This window comes from Colias eurytheme, chromosome 27, assembly GCF_061535395.1.
Source record: "Colias eurytheme isolate Ceu_HAF_F1 chromosome 27, ilColEury1 Martin Lab GWU primary, whole genome shotgun sequence".
Classification (NCBI taxonomy): Eukaryota; Metazoa; Arthropoda; class Insecta; order Lepidoptera; family Pieridae; genus Colias; species Colias eurytheme.
Genome location: NC_143006.1, coordinates 1,271,748 through 1,288,673, shown reverse-complemented (window position 1 = coordinate 1,288,673; position 16,926 = coordinate 1,271,748). Strand labels below are relative to the sequence as shown.

The 16,926-nt window shown below is 33.4% G+C and overlaps 2 protein-coding genes across 8 annotated transcripts in view; one reads left to right on the top strand and one right to left on the bottom strand.

Moving 5' to 3' along the window:
* The window catches only part of sm (heterogeneous nuclear ribonucleoprotein L), a 329,990-nt gene that overhangs the window by 88,938 nt on the left and 224,126 nt on the right, over positions 1–16,926 (top strand). For all 7 annotated transcript variants that reach the window (XM_090117346.1, XM_090117348.1, XM_090117347.1 and 4 more), the window contains exon 2: positions 600–716. In XM_090117346.1, coding sequence (XP_089973472.1) covers positions 600–716 — 117 coding nt within the window. The remainder of the gene's footprint in view (positions 1–599; positions 717–16,926) is intronic.
* LOC149896742 (uncharacterized) overlaps positions 1–16,926 on the bottom strand; it is a 349,544-nt gene that overhangs the window by 132,938 nt on the left and 199,680 nt on the right. The window lies entirely within an intron of this gene.

Here is a 16,926-nt window from a genome sequence, read left to right as displayed (position 1 = left end):
TAATGCGATAGTGTAGTTATGAACGTCTTTCGGATGAGTTTATTACGCTCGTATCCGCGGTAATAACTTAGTGTATTAATTAGTACATTGTTTATAATTTAATGAAAGGAAATTTGTTTTACGCTTTTACGACTGGATGGGAGCGCTGAAAGATTTTTGTATACGTTTAAATGTATTGGAGTTTTGTGTTTTTTTTTATTAATTTGTGAGCAAAAAAAACTTATACAGTACATATTATCATCATCAAATATATCATATAAGCTAGATAGCTTAGATGATATGATATGATAAGCGATAAGGTCGTCTTTATTGCTTTTCTCAATTCTTTAATGTTCTTATATTTAAAGTGGTATGTTATTAATAGCTAATTTAATCATTAGATAGCAAAATAAAGTCACTTTCCTCCTATGTATCCTGCTTAGACCGTTAAAACTATGCAATGGCTATTGATGCGTCTTTTTTAATAGACAGAGTGATTCCAGAGGATGATTTATGAGTATATAACATGTGTAATTGCACCTGTGCAAAACTAGGATAGGTCGCTAGCAGTAGTAGCTATTAATACAATATAATAATTTCATTTTTTTTTATTGTTACAGAGCAACGGCAACAATTACAATATGGCCGGCGAGCCGCGGCGCAAGCGCGAGCTGCCGGCGAGGCCGAACCACATACTGCTGTACACGATCATCAACCCGGCGTATCCTATCACTGTGGTGAGTGCAAATATAATTACAAATACATTACAATATGACCGACGAGCCAAAATAATTAAGAAAACATAACAGCATTTATGGTCTTACCCCAAAACAATTTTAACACAGTCTAACTTCGTCTTAAACCAGGTATCTGTCACTTTAATTGTTGTCTATGTGAAATACGACAAAACCAGATTAAAAAGAACCCGCGCTTAAAGTTTAAACCCTGTCAAAAGCTTTTAGTGGTAAGACAGTTAAACTTTACGCGTTTGACAGTTCGCGCGAAGACAGGACAGCGTCTGTTGGGTCAGCTAGTGTAGGATAAAAACAATAGAAATGTAATACCTATGTAGGCATTGTATATTTGAAACACTAGAACATACCACATTCACGAATGACATATTAATTTTGTTACTTTTCCAAATTTTTAAGTCATTATCCCATACCAAGTTAAAATAAATCCATCAATAAAAAATTATTACAATCCGTTCAGTCGTTGAGTTTATACTTAGTAGTGAAACTAACTAACACGTCCTTTTATAAACGTAGATTTAGGTGCGTATTATAATTACTAATTAAAATATCAGTATGTGCTTTCCAAAAATATTTGGGCACCACATATCAAAAACACGCACATGTAAAGTTAAATTGTTACCTTTCATATTGTGTTGTCGGGTCAAAAACATTTGAATACACAGCAAATGACGAATACCGTCTGCGACAGCTTTTTAGGGCTTTCAACAGAAAATGCTTACAAAGCCGCGTAGGAAAATAATTCGTTTCGTAAACGATGCGAGAAAGGGTTTTACAATTGTTATTGAACTTGTGAGGTCAAGAGCAGGCAAGTCGGATGTTCACATGTGAATGTGTATGCAAAATGAATATTTAGAATTTTTTTAATACACAGCTTGGTTTTACAAGACATGCTAGTGACAGTGGTATACGATGTATCCTAATATTATAAATGCGAAAATAACTCTGTTTGTCTGTCTGTCTCTTCTTCGCATCTGCACCAATGGACCAATATGGATAAAATTTGGTACAGTGATAGCGATTGGTAGATAGAGTATTCACTCCGTGAGCTCCAGTAACGATTAATTTTAAATCTGACTGGTATTTTGTTATGAAAAAGAAGTAGTATTGTGTAATGTGGCGATTTAAAAGCACTCTTCAAGATCTCTCTTTCTCTGAAGATTTGATTGAATAAACAAAGTTTAAGTTTTAAGATGGAATAAACATTTGTACATGGGAGATAGCTAACATATTACAAAAGTAAATTTCCATGAATGACACGCATTATAAACTAAAACGAATTTAAACTTTGCATACACTGGCTCTGAATTCTCATGGCTCATAGCAACATGATGTTTTGATCCTTTTATAAATAAAAACTATATGAACGATGAACAATACTCGTTTAGATAGTTCGCAATTGAACATTGTCCTTTCTCTTTTTACTAAGCTTTTTTGTCCTCCCCTTGAATTCGATAAAAACGTTTTGTTTCGATTGAAACTGAATTTTCACTACAAAAGCTACACAATAAATGAATTCTATATGAAAATAAAATGTTGAAAAGAGTTAAAAGTTTTAAAGTGTATTCAACGAGCTCAAAAAGTAGATAGTACAGGTAAATTAGCTTGGAGAAATTTTTGCATATGTAGTGGTGTGTATATTACTCAGATCTTAGAGCGCGTTTCCACTATATCGTTCTGGCCTATACAAAAATGTTTCGATATCCTAACATTACTATTTAACTTTATACTTATTCCTAGCAACACTTTTGTTTTCAATAAAAACAAGTTTTTATTTGAAAGAAAATGGTTTTGACTTTATAAAAAAAAATATATCATTCAATTTTACGTCCTTGAGCAAACGACAAGGCGACTACCGTGAAACAATAAAATATCGTGTCCATAATAATTTGTTTCATAATTAATATTTGACCATAATAATTACGAAACAAAACAAATAAATAAATCGTCACTTGATAGTGGAAAGTGGAAACACGCACAAAACCAGAATAAACCAGTTTACGCTGTCCGCAGGTGCCACGTGCAGTCGTTTGGTAGCGTTAGAACATAAAGCACATTTCATTCAAAAATTATAATTATTATGTACGTAGTTTAATTGATAAATTTTGTATTTGTTGATTGTTGTTATTATTTGTTATTATTGTTATAATATTTGTTGAAGTGAATTACATGTCCCGCAGCCGGAGGCCCCAAATGAAAACTCAGATGTACTTAAAAACTACATTTAATAGCTAAAATGAGACTTTTACACCCATGTCTGCACGATGCAGACCGGAGTTAAAGAATGAATTTATACAGTTTAATAATTATAAAGACGTAAGCTTGGATGCTATAAGGGAAATCGCATCCACATTCTATTCCCGTGCGAACGGCGTATTCAGCAGTTTTGTATGAAGGCAGGGCCATAACTAGTGTTTAATTTGTGTGTAAGTGTTGTAACTTTATATTGTTAATTCAATATGGCTCCAGTGTTAAAACATGGTCGAGGCAAGCCTTTGACTTCTCAAACTAAAGAATTAAACTTTAAATGTCGTTTCTTTTTCAGGTTAGTAAATTTTTCATTTTAGTAACATTGTTAATGTAAAAGTTATATGTATGTTAAATGTGCAAATATTAAAATAAAGTCTCATCTTTTTCAGAGGAGAAACACATATAGTTTAATTTAAAATCCCTTATATATACAGGGTTACTTGTAAAACACCGGCAACCTCGCAGGACAAGATAGCTAACATCATAAGTAACAACATTTCGACTTTTGATAATTTGTTAGATTTTATTTTCATACAAAAATAAATATTCATTTAATTTTCCGTCTGAATATTATAAACTCTACGCCTCCCAAAAATTACGTAAACAAAAAGCGAACGAGAGGGGGAAGGGGGCGTCGCGTCGTCCATCCGATAATTAATAGAACATAGACTTACAAATGTAAGGAGAGTACAATAAAAGTTTAAAAAATCATTTAAAAATAATTTATTGCGTTATGCCAAAAGTCGTAGAACAAATGTTGTTATTTATGATGTTAGCTATCTTGTCCTGCGAGGTTGCTGGTGTTTTACAAGTAACCCTGTATAAAATAAAAACTAAAAATAAAATGTTGTTTTATTTTATTTGCTGACCATACACTACTACAAACGCAAAAATTTCTCCAAACTAATTTACCTGTAGGTACATTTAAAAACACCAAAATACCGTTTACATTTTGTATTTTCGCAGATGAAAAAGTCGAAACGTAAAATAATAAATTAAATATATACGATTGCTTTTTATTCGTCAACGGTTGTTTTTATTGCTTTCAAGTAAGCATTTGGTATGGGGATTACCACACGTTTTATGGGAATGTTTTTTTAAATTGCCTTTATTTTATTGGCTTAAGTTTAACTCGTTTGCTGGAATAGTTATTTTTTGTCTGCAATAGTTGTTTGATTTTAGATTCTGCTTACGTATAGGTTTAACTTTTACTTATAATTACTAATGAGCATGATTTTTAATATTATACATCTTTTTATATATAAAATTCTCTTGTCACAATGTTAGTCTGCATACTCCTCCGAAACGGGTGGACCGATTCTCATGAAATTTTCTGTGCATATCGGGTAAGTCTGAGAATCGGCCAACATCTATTTTTCATATGTACCACGGGCGAAGCCGGGGCGGACCGCTAGTAAGGTTGGGTCGCCTAAGATCGGATGTGACATAAGATCGGATGCATGGAATAACTCGCAAACTAGGCAATATTCTCTACTGCTACCAACACTACTAGATCCGCCATTTTGTTCTGCCCCTCTCTTCACTCTGCGGCCGGCCAGCGACCAGACGGGACGTGTACACAGGTGATTCAGCAGAAAAGGTGTATTTTGTGGCGAAAATCGTCGATCCGATCTTACCTACAAAATTTTGATGGCTCATTGTGGAGAGTACTTTCATTGAAATAATGTAATTAATTATTTTGGGGCAGAATTAGCGAATCCTCTTTCCATCTGTATACTTTGATTACGCCTAGGACGTTCACAACCCAAGATCCGATCTTCCCTCCCAATGCCGAAGATCGGACCGAAGTTTAGCTCTTGACTGCGCCTTATGCAATAATGCGCAATAATTATTAACTTTTAATATATTTAACTATCCAATGACGCTATGACTATCAGACCTTAGGTACATTTTCATTATTTAGTCCTAGAACACGGAGGATAAAAGTTTGAGAAACTTAATTAGGATGAGGAGGGAAGACCGGACTAAAAAAACGCAATAAAAAAAAAACTTCTTTGTCAAATTTTTTGAGGAATTTCCTGACTCAATAATGGATGCTCAATGTATGGACGTAAGTCCGGATGTTTTCCTAATGTTAACATTATTATTAAACGCATAGAAGTGAAGATACTACATAGTCCGATCTTCGGCCGAACTGTTATTTTCTTCACTATGGTAAGTCGAAAAAAGTCTGCTTTTTAGGCTCTAAATTTGCTTAGATAGATAGCATCTACGCAAACCAAAAAATTAGGGGTTAAACAATATTTTCTTGTCATCAATTTACAGTTGACTGCAACAGAAAAACGACATCGAATCATGAGAAATAAAATAAAAAATACAGTACGTATAAAATTTTCGGCATATGCGTCCGATCTTAGGCGACCCAACCTTATGTATATATTAAAAATATAGTATATACAGGGTGTAATCGTTAAGTGTGCACAGGCGATTTTTCCACCACGCATGGCCACGCATGTCCCAACATTTTCCGGACATTTCTCAGGCATATTTCGGGGATTTTCCAGGCATTTTCCACGCTTCTCCCGGACATTTTCACGCATTTTCCGGACATTTTCACGCATTTTCCGGATATTTTCCAGGCATTTCCAGGCATTTCCACGCATTTTCCGGATATTTTCCAGACATTTTCCAGGCATTTTCCGGGAATTTCCCAGGCATTTTCCGGGGATTTTCCGAGCATTTTCCACGCTTCTCCCGGAGATTTTCACGCATTTTCCGGATATTTTCACGCATTTTCCAGATATTTTCCGGATATTTTTACGCATTTTCCGGATATTTTCACGCTGTTTCCGGATATTTTCCGGATATTTTCACGCATTTTCCGGATATTTTCACGCATTTTCCAGGCATTTTACAAGGATTTACCACGCTTCTCCCGGACATTTTCACGCATTTTCCGGATATTTTCCGGACATTTTCACGCATTTTCCGGATATTTTCCGGACATTTTCACGCATTTTCCGGATATTTTCCAGGCATTTCCACGCATTTTCCAAGGATTTTCCAGGCATTTTCCACGGTTTTTCCGGAAATTTCCACGCATTTTCCGGATATTTTCCGGGCATTTTCCAAGGATCTTCCAGGCATTTTCCACGCTTCTCCCGGACATTTTCACGCATTTTCCGGATATTTTCCGGACATTTTCCGGACATTTTCACGCATTTTCCGGATATTTTCCAAGGATTTTCCAGGGATTTTCCACGCTTCTCCCGGACATTTTCACGCATTTTCCGGATATTTTCCGGACATTTTCACGCATTTTCCGGATATTTCCCAGGCATTTTCCGGTTATTTTCCGGGATTTTTCTAGGCATTTTCCGGGCATTTTCCGAGCATTTCCCGGGGATTTTCCAGACATTTACAGGCTATGTCAGGGAAATGCGTGAAAATGTCCGGAAAATGCGTGGAAATGCCTAGAATATACCCGGAAAATGCCTGGGAAATGTCCGGAAAAATCCCGGAAAATATCCGGAAAATACGTGAAAATGTCCGGAAAAACGTGGAAAATGTCACTTCAAATTTGCGAAGTAATTAAAGCAGAAAACCAAAAAAAAAGAAAAAGAAAGCTAAAATCTTTCATATTAAATGTATATGGGATATTCATATTTCATACTTAATGTATGGGAGGGTTTAAAGATATTTTTTTTGATATTTCTCGATTTATTTTTAAAAATTTATTACGGCCATTTTACTCATTAGGTTAAGTACTTTCGATATCGGTTTAAAGTTTTTTGTTATCTGTACACATTACGGAAACATCGCCTGTGCACACTTAACGATTACACCCTGTATAATTGTAATGGTGTATAGCTATCGTCTTACAAAGATTTGGTAGTAATAATAATCACGATCTAGGAGTTTTTGAATCTAATGTAATGTTTTAAGAACTGTAGACCGTACCTACGTAAATTAAGAATAATACTTTATTGAAATACAATTTTATGAAGAATGAATTGAATTATTAGGTTACACAAGTTGTTAGTTATTTGATTATAACTGCGTGAAAACTTCTACCGCGTGAAAAATACAATTTTTACTGCTTATTTTGTCTCTATTCTTCTCACTACAGCGCAGTCGGGTAAATAAATATCAAAGCCGTGTTTATCATAAATCATGGAGTTACTAGATATCGCGAGTCACTCGCTCGCAAACCTCGAAGTGACGTGCGTTTGTGGGACGATATTTGCATAATGTAATGTGTGTCTCGGTTCGTCTATGTGTAGCTAGTGACTTGATGGACGGATGGTGATTGGTTTTGATGTGATGTATCGATAGTATGAAAGTTTTAAAACAATTCTTATGAATAGTTAAAACGTAATTTTGTTTACATTAGTACTTTTGGTATGAAATTTGGTACAAATTAAACATCTAAGTACATAAGACATACCCCACGTGCCTTGCCCTACTTATACAACTATAGGCTGCCATATCCAAACACAATTATAATACCTACATCGATAAACCAGTCTAGAACTTTCTATTTCAATGCAATCAAGTATAGGCAAGTAAAGGGTAGTCGAAAGTTGCGATTTTTCCAACTAATCTACAATTGGAATAAATCAAACTGACTAGTTTTCCGCGCTCATATCGAAGTAACGAGAATCCGTACCATAGAGTTAGGAAGGCTGAACGACTCGCGCGTGATTTGTAGGGAAACTTTTCTGAGAACCGATTAAAACGCTAAAATCTTTGTAAAAAATGGTTTCTAAAAGCCGTGTTCAGTATAATGAAGATACGTTCAAAACTTTTTTTTGCTTTTTAAAGTCACGATATTTCTATTAATTTGATAAGAGTAAGTAGAATTATTTAATGGACTAAAAGCATCTTATAATTGATAAGAGAAATATTTTAAAATTGTGATGTCGCTCAAAAGAATAGAAAAAGAAGCTTTGCATATCGACTTAACTGTAATTCGTATCAGATGTGATTCGTTATTAGTTTTGTCGTCTTGTTTATGTTTATTTAGAGAATAGTCTAATGTGGACTTTGATAATATGTTTGATTTTGTGTGCGCTGTTAAATTAATAACCGTTTCTAAAATATACACAGGTCATATTTTCAATATTTATTCATTAATACTTTATATTTGTGCATATTTAAATTTTAAATATCTATAGCATCATTATTGTTTAATTTATGTGCAAAAAAAACCATTTTACACAAAATTTGCAAGCGTAATCTTAATTTAATTTGCACTTAACAAACACAGACGTGTTGAACGCAGACTACTAAATCTTAACAAAGTGACAAGACAGTGATTCGTATCTAAATCAGACGACGCTGCAGTCAGTGGCTAGCGTATAAATAGTAATGAATAGGCCACTATCCTAGCTATCACGCATAAATCAATTTTATGTCGCATGACTCACAAAATAGCTAATGGCTCTGTTAGATAGTATGCGTTTTTAACGCACGTCAGAGCGCTAAACTGACGCCACGCTTTAATGCTGATACGAGTTGTACTACACGCTATTGGCTTTGTCAGATAGAACGTGTTTTTACCGCACGTCAGAGCGTTGTCGGTCTGATGCTATACTACCACATGAGTAAATAAATAGAGTACCACTACAAAGAGGTACTAGCACATGACGCACGTGTGTCTGCCACTAGGAAGATGTAAACAAATTTAATTTAATTTGTAACAACCCTATGAAAGTAGGTTAGTATTTTGCTCGTTCTTAAGAAGCTTTGTCTCTGTACTATTTATTTACTCATGTGAACTAGAAAAACGCGGTCTATGTGACACAGCTCTAAATCGATGCCGTGTGTAATGGCGCGCAGTGGATGTAAAACTTGTTGCTATGGCAACAGGTCGCTCGTTCTATCCGCTAAATCCCATTCATTTGTATAGTTTATTGCGTGAACGCTCTACCGTTATTGGTGTAAAGGTAATGCATTTGATACGTGTTTATCTGGTTATTGTAAGTTAGTCGTGTGGGCGAAGGATCGTATTGCGTTATGGCTATATGAGATACAATTTTCAGATACAATTTCAAAATAATCTATTGTAAATGCGAACTTAACACTATTGCGAATATGAAAGTTATGATAGTATATTAACATGCGCATCAAAATCCGTTGATTAGTTTTGTGTATCTGACCATACATAGGGACGAACCGAAGCGACTTTGTTATAGTATGTAGTGATATATAGGTTGTAATATAACTTCCATACAAATCTAAAGTTATAAAAGTATCCATTGAATAGAAATACTCGAAAGTTAAATAAGCGCGCAGTCACCGTGAAAACTTAGCCTGTGACGTAAGCGGTATTTCGATAAGTTTGAACTTAGAAAGAGCTTGAAAAGCACGCAACAATGGGAGCGATTGTGATGTGATTTATATGAAATATATATTGAAGAATGGTTTTGAATGTGTAATAGATGAAGGAAAGAAAGGTATGGAATTAAGAAGTAAGCAAGAAAACCGACGTAATGACTGACCTATACCAGCTATAACGTTAACTACTATTAAGTATTCTGTGCCTATACATAGCTCAAACTACGAGTATATAATTGAAAATAGGGATGGAAAATGGCGTAAACCATGTTTTATTAATATTAATTTATTAGAAATTAAAGACTTTTTAACGGATTTTAAACGCGATTTATTCATTCTATTATTTTCCCGACGTTTCGAACACTTTACAGCGAGCGTAATTTCTAAATGTATAATACTCGCGTAAAATCAAACATCAGAAAATACTATTAATTTATTATATAAAAGCAAAAGGATTTTTTATTGGAACGGGGTAAAAATAGGTAGTAAGCTGATAAGAAACCCTATCAGTTTGAAGTAAGATTTTGAAAAACAGTTCGTTTTTATGAATTCGATTGAATATTGTATGAGCGTAGAGCACGGATCAGCTGGTACATAAACATAACATTATGTAACCTATCATTCCCGTATTACCATTTGTAATCAACCCATATTGCTACAAATATTTTTAGGTCCCTTGCAAAAGAAAGAAAACCTTTTAAGATAATAAGGGTCCGTTTTCAACTGCGACCTCCTTCTTTACGTGTATTTAAAAGCTATTACATATGCTGGGATGATTGTTTAGAAATAAATATGCTTACAAAAAAATGTAAATAATATGTCGTATACTTTTCATAAGAAGTTTTGGGCAGATTTACCTTACTATTCTACAAATTGATCCGAAATAAAAACAAATTATGTACTAAGGAATAAATTTGATTCCTGCTGGTTATTTTTTTTTTAATTATGTAAATATCCATATACATTAGGTATACAATATACATGCCCAGTAGCTTCATACCTTGTTGCTTACAAACGAAAAAGCTATGTAACGTTAACATTAGATGATAGACGTAGATTATAATGCTAAAAACTGATTGAAACTCGTAATTAACAAACCAAAAAAAAATATTTTCTCTACAATATAACTAGTTATATATACAGAAGATGATATATCACATTGCCGAGGTGACCCTCAAACGAAAGGACTGGTTAAACTTTAGCGATGAAAACTTGACGTCGTGGAAGGGTCGGTCACGTTTTATAGTAAGAAAGGGTTAGTTATGATATTACGGGATCTAGATTTTGTACCTTATAGTTTCTTTGTGTAATAATGCTAGATTTTTTTCTGTCAGAATGAATCTTTGTATTTTATCTACATAACATATTTACGTACTACATATGTAATAAGCTTAATTGTACCACATATATACGTTACTGTAAGTTTCTCAGTTTTTTGCAATTTATGGGTTATAAGTAATTTTCGCTAATATTTATAACTTCACTAGTAAAACGTAAAAGTGGAATTCGAATTTACATTTTTTTTCATAACCAATCAGAAATCATTTTTGAAAACATATTGTAATAACGCATGAAACATATGTATTGAAAAAATAAACAAATGCAGATTAAAAACGATGTACTATAATTGTATGAAATAGATACGTATATAATTACACAATGGATTATAATTAGACTTCGGGCTCAATTATAAGAGGGACTCGGTCTTTGTTAGCCCTTAATACTCAATACTTTATGGGATTAACATGATCCCGAGACTTCTAGAGGGTAGGTAATACACAAATTGTAATTAATCAATGTCTGTTCTTATTGCCTCTAGTGTTGTTTTCCTGAAATTATTGCTTAAATATTTTACGACGTAGGTATTGGATAAGTCAATCTGTCTTTGTATTAAAGTATAAATATGAAACTTTCGTACTATTTATTCCTTGATGGACCTGCCACATTTTTATTCTATATTCATAGTTGACAAGAAGCAGGTATGTTACATACTTACTCGTGCTTATATTACTGAAGGTATCGAGTCTATACAGACAAGTTAGCTGAACATTTACTTTTACGAAAAGATAACATACATTCACTTACAAGTTACAACCCTTAACGTGCACATAAAATAAAATATCCATATAAAAATATAACTCCACTCTCAGTTCCTAAACACCGAGATAAACGCACATTCGCCTCACATCTAGTAGGTAGGTAAAGAACACGATCGTCGCGATAAATCCAAAATGGCGCCGCAATATGGCGGCCAAGATGGCGGCGGGTTAAGATAAACCGCGCTCCGGACGTCCGACGATAAGCTTCGGTTAATGTAGCGAACGTTTAGCATAGGCAGTGTGTAAATTCATACTTGTGGATGTGTAATTTATTGAATTTGCAGTGCAGTTTTGATATTCTTAGGGCTGATTTTTAAATCCTTGGTTAAAATTTATTCGTCGAATAATGTATAAAACAACCATTTTAAAAACGTATTCTAATTGCCCGTATTTGACAGTTTACGTGACATTTTAATATTATCGTGTAATACTTTATTGAACGGATAAGTTTAATCCAAGCATTGAAAAATCGGCCCTTAGAAGAAAGAAAATAGGTTGCCTGGCAGGTTAAAACATACAAATAGGTACGGGAATTATATCGTAATTTAATCAAAAATATATCCTAATCATTAAAAGGATTAAAATAGGTATGTTAATAGTTAATACATTTTATTCCATTTGTAACAACTCTACCAAAATAGGTAAGAATTTTGCAGGAGAAGCTTTGTTTCTAGTATTAATTCACTCATTTCATTGGAGGTTATTGATAACAATTAGTATTTGATAAAAGTAAACCCTTTTTTATAGTTATACGAAAATAAAGATTCCTTAAATCCCTAATAACATGTGTATAAACAATCTAATGCAGGATTGATGATTGAAAAATACATAATAATTAATTTACATAAGCTACATTTTGTAATCTTCAGATAATCCAATTTTTAAGCCAAACATGCGATAAAATGATTACCGAAACAACGCAGGCAAAGCCGCTGTTATCGGATAGTGAATAATGATGAATTATGTCGTGCTCGTTGACTCTTGATAAATTATACCGTTTCGTGACGTGTTCAATATTTTTCCCTGTCTTGTTGTCTTTTTTATTCTCGTAAAAGATAACTTACATTATGAAATGTAGTGTATCATGAGATTTTCTTGAAGACTTGATTTAGTATAAAATTTTTGTGTAGGTACATTTAGATATACATATGTACGCTTTTCAAGATTAGTTTTTTTCGTTATATGCTATTTAGGTTTTGGATTAGGTATATAATATAGGTGTTACAGAGATTCTAGAGCGTCTTTTATGACATCAAACACAGATACTGTTGTATGTAATATTAATTATTAATTATAATGTGGGTACTTTGATATACTTGATACAAATGTAATGTCACTTGATCATTATTATAATAGTTAAACACAACAGATACAAATATTTTTTGTTTGTTTTTCGTGTTTTTCTTCAGTTTAGCAAGTCATCTGGATTGCATTTTTCGACTTTATTGATATTTGTCTAATACCTAAATGAAATTTTAATTGCTTTGCATTTTGATGAACCATTCTAAACCAAACTTATTAAAAGCTATAAAAACTACATACTATAAACAGTTTTAGTGGCATTATTCTAACAAATGTATATTAAATAGTATTTACTGCTGATATGACACCTAGAGGCAAATGCTAATATCCACAAATGTGGGTACATCTCATCGGCTTATTACGGAGTTATCTCTGAGCTTATTTAATATTCATATCGTCGCAGCTTAACTGGAATGGGATCCTTTAAGTTTGTCAACGTTTATTGGGCTTAGGTTTTGCGATCTTATTGTATTGGAGATTGTTCAAGTGATGGTAGCTTAGTTATTATAGTCTAAGGATTAATATTGGTGTAATCGGGTCACGATTCTTGGAATTATGTAGAACGGGTTTTAATTATTTGTAAATATAAATAACAAGGACTAGATTCGATTCATTGATCATTTTGGTATAATCTCGTGGTGAACATTTAGTCTACTTGTTCTTAACGATATGCCTAGCGTTCTACTGCACATATTACAAAATATTATTCATTAAATACATATATCTGCATAGTCTAATATCTAATATCTATCTAATATCTAATATCTAATATTATTATATTATATATTATATTATTATATTATCTAACATAAAGGCAAAAGTTTGTAAGGATGTATGGATGTATGGATGTATGGATGTTTGTTACTCTTTCACGTAAAAACTACTGAACCGATTACAATGAAATTTAGCACACATATAGAGGGTAACTTGGATTAACACATAGGATAGTTTTTATCCCGGAAATCCCACGGGAACGGGAACTATGCGGGTTTTCCTTTGCAATCGCGGGCGAAGCCGCGAGCGGAAATCTAGTAATATATATGTTGTAATATTATGCAATTGCGACGGAAATGTTCATTCCCCAGAATTAAACACATGGTTTATAATAAATACATTTTACATAGGTATATGTACATCTAGGTATCCCTACTATATTAATATTATAAATGCGAAAGTAACTATGTCTGTCTGTCTCTTACGCTTTCCCGCATAATCCTCTCAACCGATTTTGATGAAATTTGGCACAGACAATCTTGAGACCCTGAGAAAGACAAAGGCTACCTTTTATTGAGAAATATGTACCACGGGCGAAGCCGGGGCGGACCGCTAGTAGGTAATATGTTTTAAAAGCTTCCGCATTATTTTACTCCATCGCTCTGTGTGCCGCACTATCGTATATTATTTAATTATACACGCTATAACTTCGTTATACCCTTCGATATACACTCGATAGAAAATTACGTTTATTAATAAATTATATTGCCGTATTTTAGCTTTTATCTCGTATAAACTAATATGTAGGGAAGTTGATTATATAGGTAGGTAACGTTTTATTTTATAATTCACTAGCTGTGCTCCGCGGTTTTACCCGCATTTATCCGCTCCTGTTGGTCTTAGAGTGATGATGTATATATATAGCCTATGGCCTCCCACGATAAATGGGCTATCTTAATCTTCTTCTTATATATAAAAATGAATCGCAAAATGTGTTGGTAAGCGCATAACTCGAGAACGGCTGAACCGATTTCGATAATTCTTTTTTTATTATATTCCTTGAAGTACGAGGATGGTTTTTATGTAGAGAAAACGTAAATATGTACCACGGGCGAAGCCGGGGCGGACCGCTAGTACTATTATAAAGGCGAAAGTTTGTAGGATGTATGGATGTATGGATGTTTGTTACTCTTTCACGTAAAAACTACTGAACCGATTACAATGAAATTTAGCACACATATAGAGGGTAACTTGGATTAACACATAGGATAGGTTTTATCCCGGAATTCCCACGGGAACGGGAACTATGCGGGTTTTCTTTTGAAAACGCGGGCGAAGCCGCGGGCGGAAATCTAGTCTAAAATAATTTTTCAAATCTGACCAGTAGTTCAGTAACCATTTACAGATTGTCACGGCTAAAATAACATTAATAATTATGTAACATTTACAAATGTGATTACTAGTAAGTTTACAAACAAGTGTCACCGACATATTTACTCGAAATAATTACTACATCTATAATCCAATATAACTAGAAAACGTCCCACATAAGATCAAGCAAGTATTCATATCACATCTGTTCCAATCGATTTTATTTACGGATAGCCTTCCGTGCCCTAGATTCGAAAGCTCCTTTTGTTTTGGTCTAAGAGGAAGTTAAATCCTAAGTACATATATGTTGCAATGTTTATGCGATAAAGGACAGTTTGAAGTCATTATTTTTATATTACCGCACTAATGTCTAAAGTATTAAATCTTCTTGAATTATAAATGTAATTGTAATTTCTCTCTGTGCAAGCCATTACAATAAATGTCTTTTCTTTCTTTTCTAATATGAATTGTAATACTGAATGTTTAAAAACATTTGACCCACTTGTCAGAAAGCATACGGTCTTTCTATTTTATAATTGTCGATTGATTTGGCTAAAAAACAAATAAATAATTATGAATTTGATAATCTTCTAATCTTTTTCATGCTCAAAACAGCCAAACCAATCTTGATTACATTTGATAAATTGTATCCTGCCCTAATAAAGGCGTTTTATCCGGTTACCATACGAGCGAATTAATATGCTGAAATTAATATACATCAATATTCAAGACGTTTTTAACTATACGTGCCTTAATCTTAGAGTGTACAGTGTATGCAAACGGCATGTGCACTCAATATGCTAATACGGAGCTAAGCCCGCAGACACACTTATGCTATCATATAATAGTCTATTAGACTATGCAAATTGATGGACCTGTGTGCACACGGCCTAACTATATTGGTCTATTTACGTAATAGAGGTAAGGTAAATAGGTTGTTTTTGTGGACAATATTTTGTCCAATATTTTAGTTACATTCATATAGGTTATGTTTTTGGTTGGACAATATTGTCCTACAATTTAAAAAATTAAATACATAATATAAGCTTATGTCGTTTGTGTGATTGACTAACAAATATTTAAGCTTTTTCGGAAAGCTATGATTTTACTCGTTGTATATATATGAATGTGGCTTTTCTTTTTCAAACGTAAATTAAACTACTTATTGATATTATTTTATCGGCTGTATTGTAGTCTTTAATTAGAGATTCAATGAAGAAGTTGATCTGATTATAATACCGCGACAGGGAATCTTTAGAAAAACTTCAAATAGATAAGAGATTAGATAAAGAAAGTTTATCCCATTACAAAAACTCGACAAGCAATCTAGTAAAAGTTTTTCTATTTCTATCGCGATATAAATAGATTTTAAACTGATTTTCTTTCTTCTTACGCCATTTCTATCAAGAAATGAACAGATTTTACAAATTGCTTCTCTTTTTTATATGGTTTTATTAGCTTTACTTGTTTGTTTGTATGCTTAATACTTTTAGTAGATTTCCTCCCACGGCTTCGCCTGCGTTTTCAAAGAAAAACCCGCATAGTTCCTGTGGGATTATGTCTTTTTCTGGGTCTTCGGCTACCTACATACCAAATTTCATTGTAATATAAATAACATCCATCCAGCCATCTTTACAAACTTTCGCATTTATAATATTAGTAGGATTAACTGACTCTTAGAATCGATTTTGACTCACTTTTAACGAAAACTTTATACAAGAGATTATCTTATTAAAGCGTGTTGTTTAATTTTTTTAACTATGTCTATATCAAGTGCCGTAACAATAGGACACGAAAAACCTACATTTACACAGTAGTCTATAGAAAGCAGGCTTCATACTAAACATTATTCCGCCCAATGTACTCTAACGGCATTCCTTTAGATAACCCCGTTTAATGTCCCAAATAATGGGCAGAGTTTGCTTTTTATGTTTTGCAATTGTTTTTAGGGTCCCGAACCACGAGTGGAAAAAACGGAACCCTTATAGGATCATTTTGTTGTCATTCTGTCTGTCGGTCAAGGCAATTTTGCTCATGAACGCGTGGTACCAAGTTGTATTTTATATTGAATACTCAAGTCTACTGTCCTTTGAAGCTGTGAAAAATGAAACTTATAATCCAACCCAATCAAAAGATACCGTTTATGCTGCATATTTAGG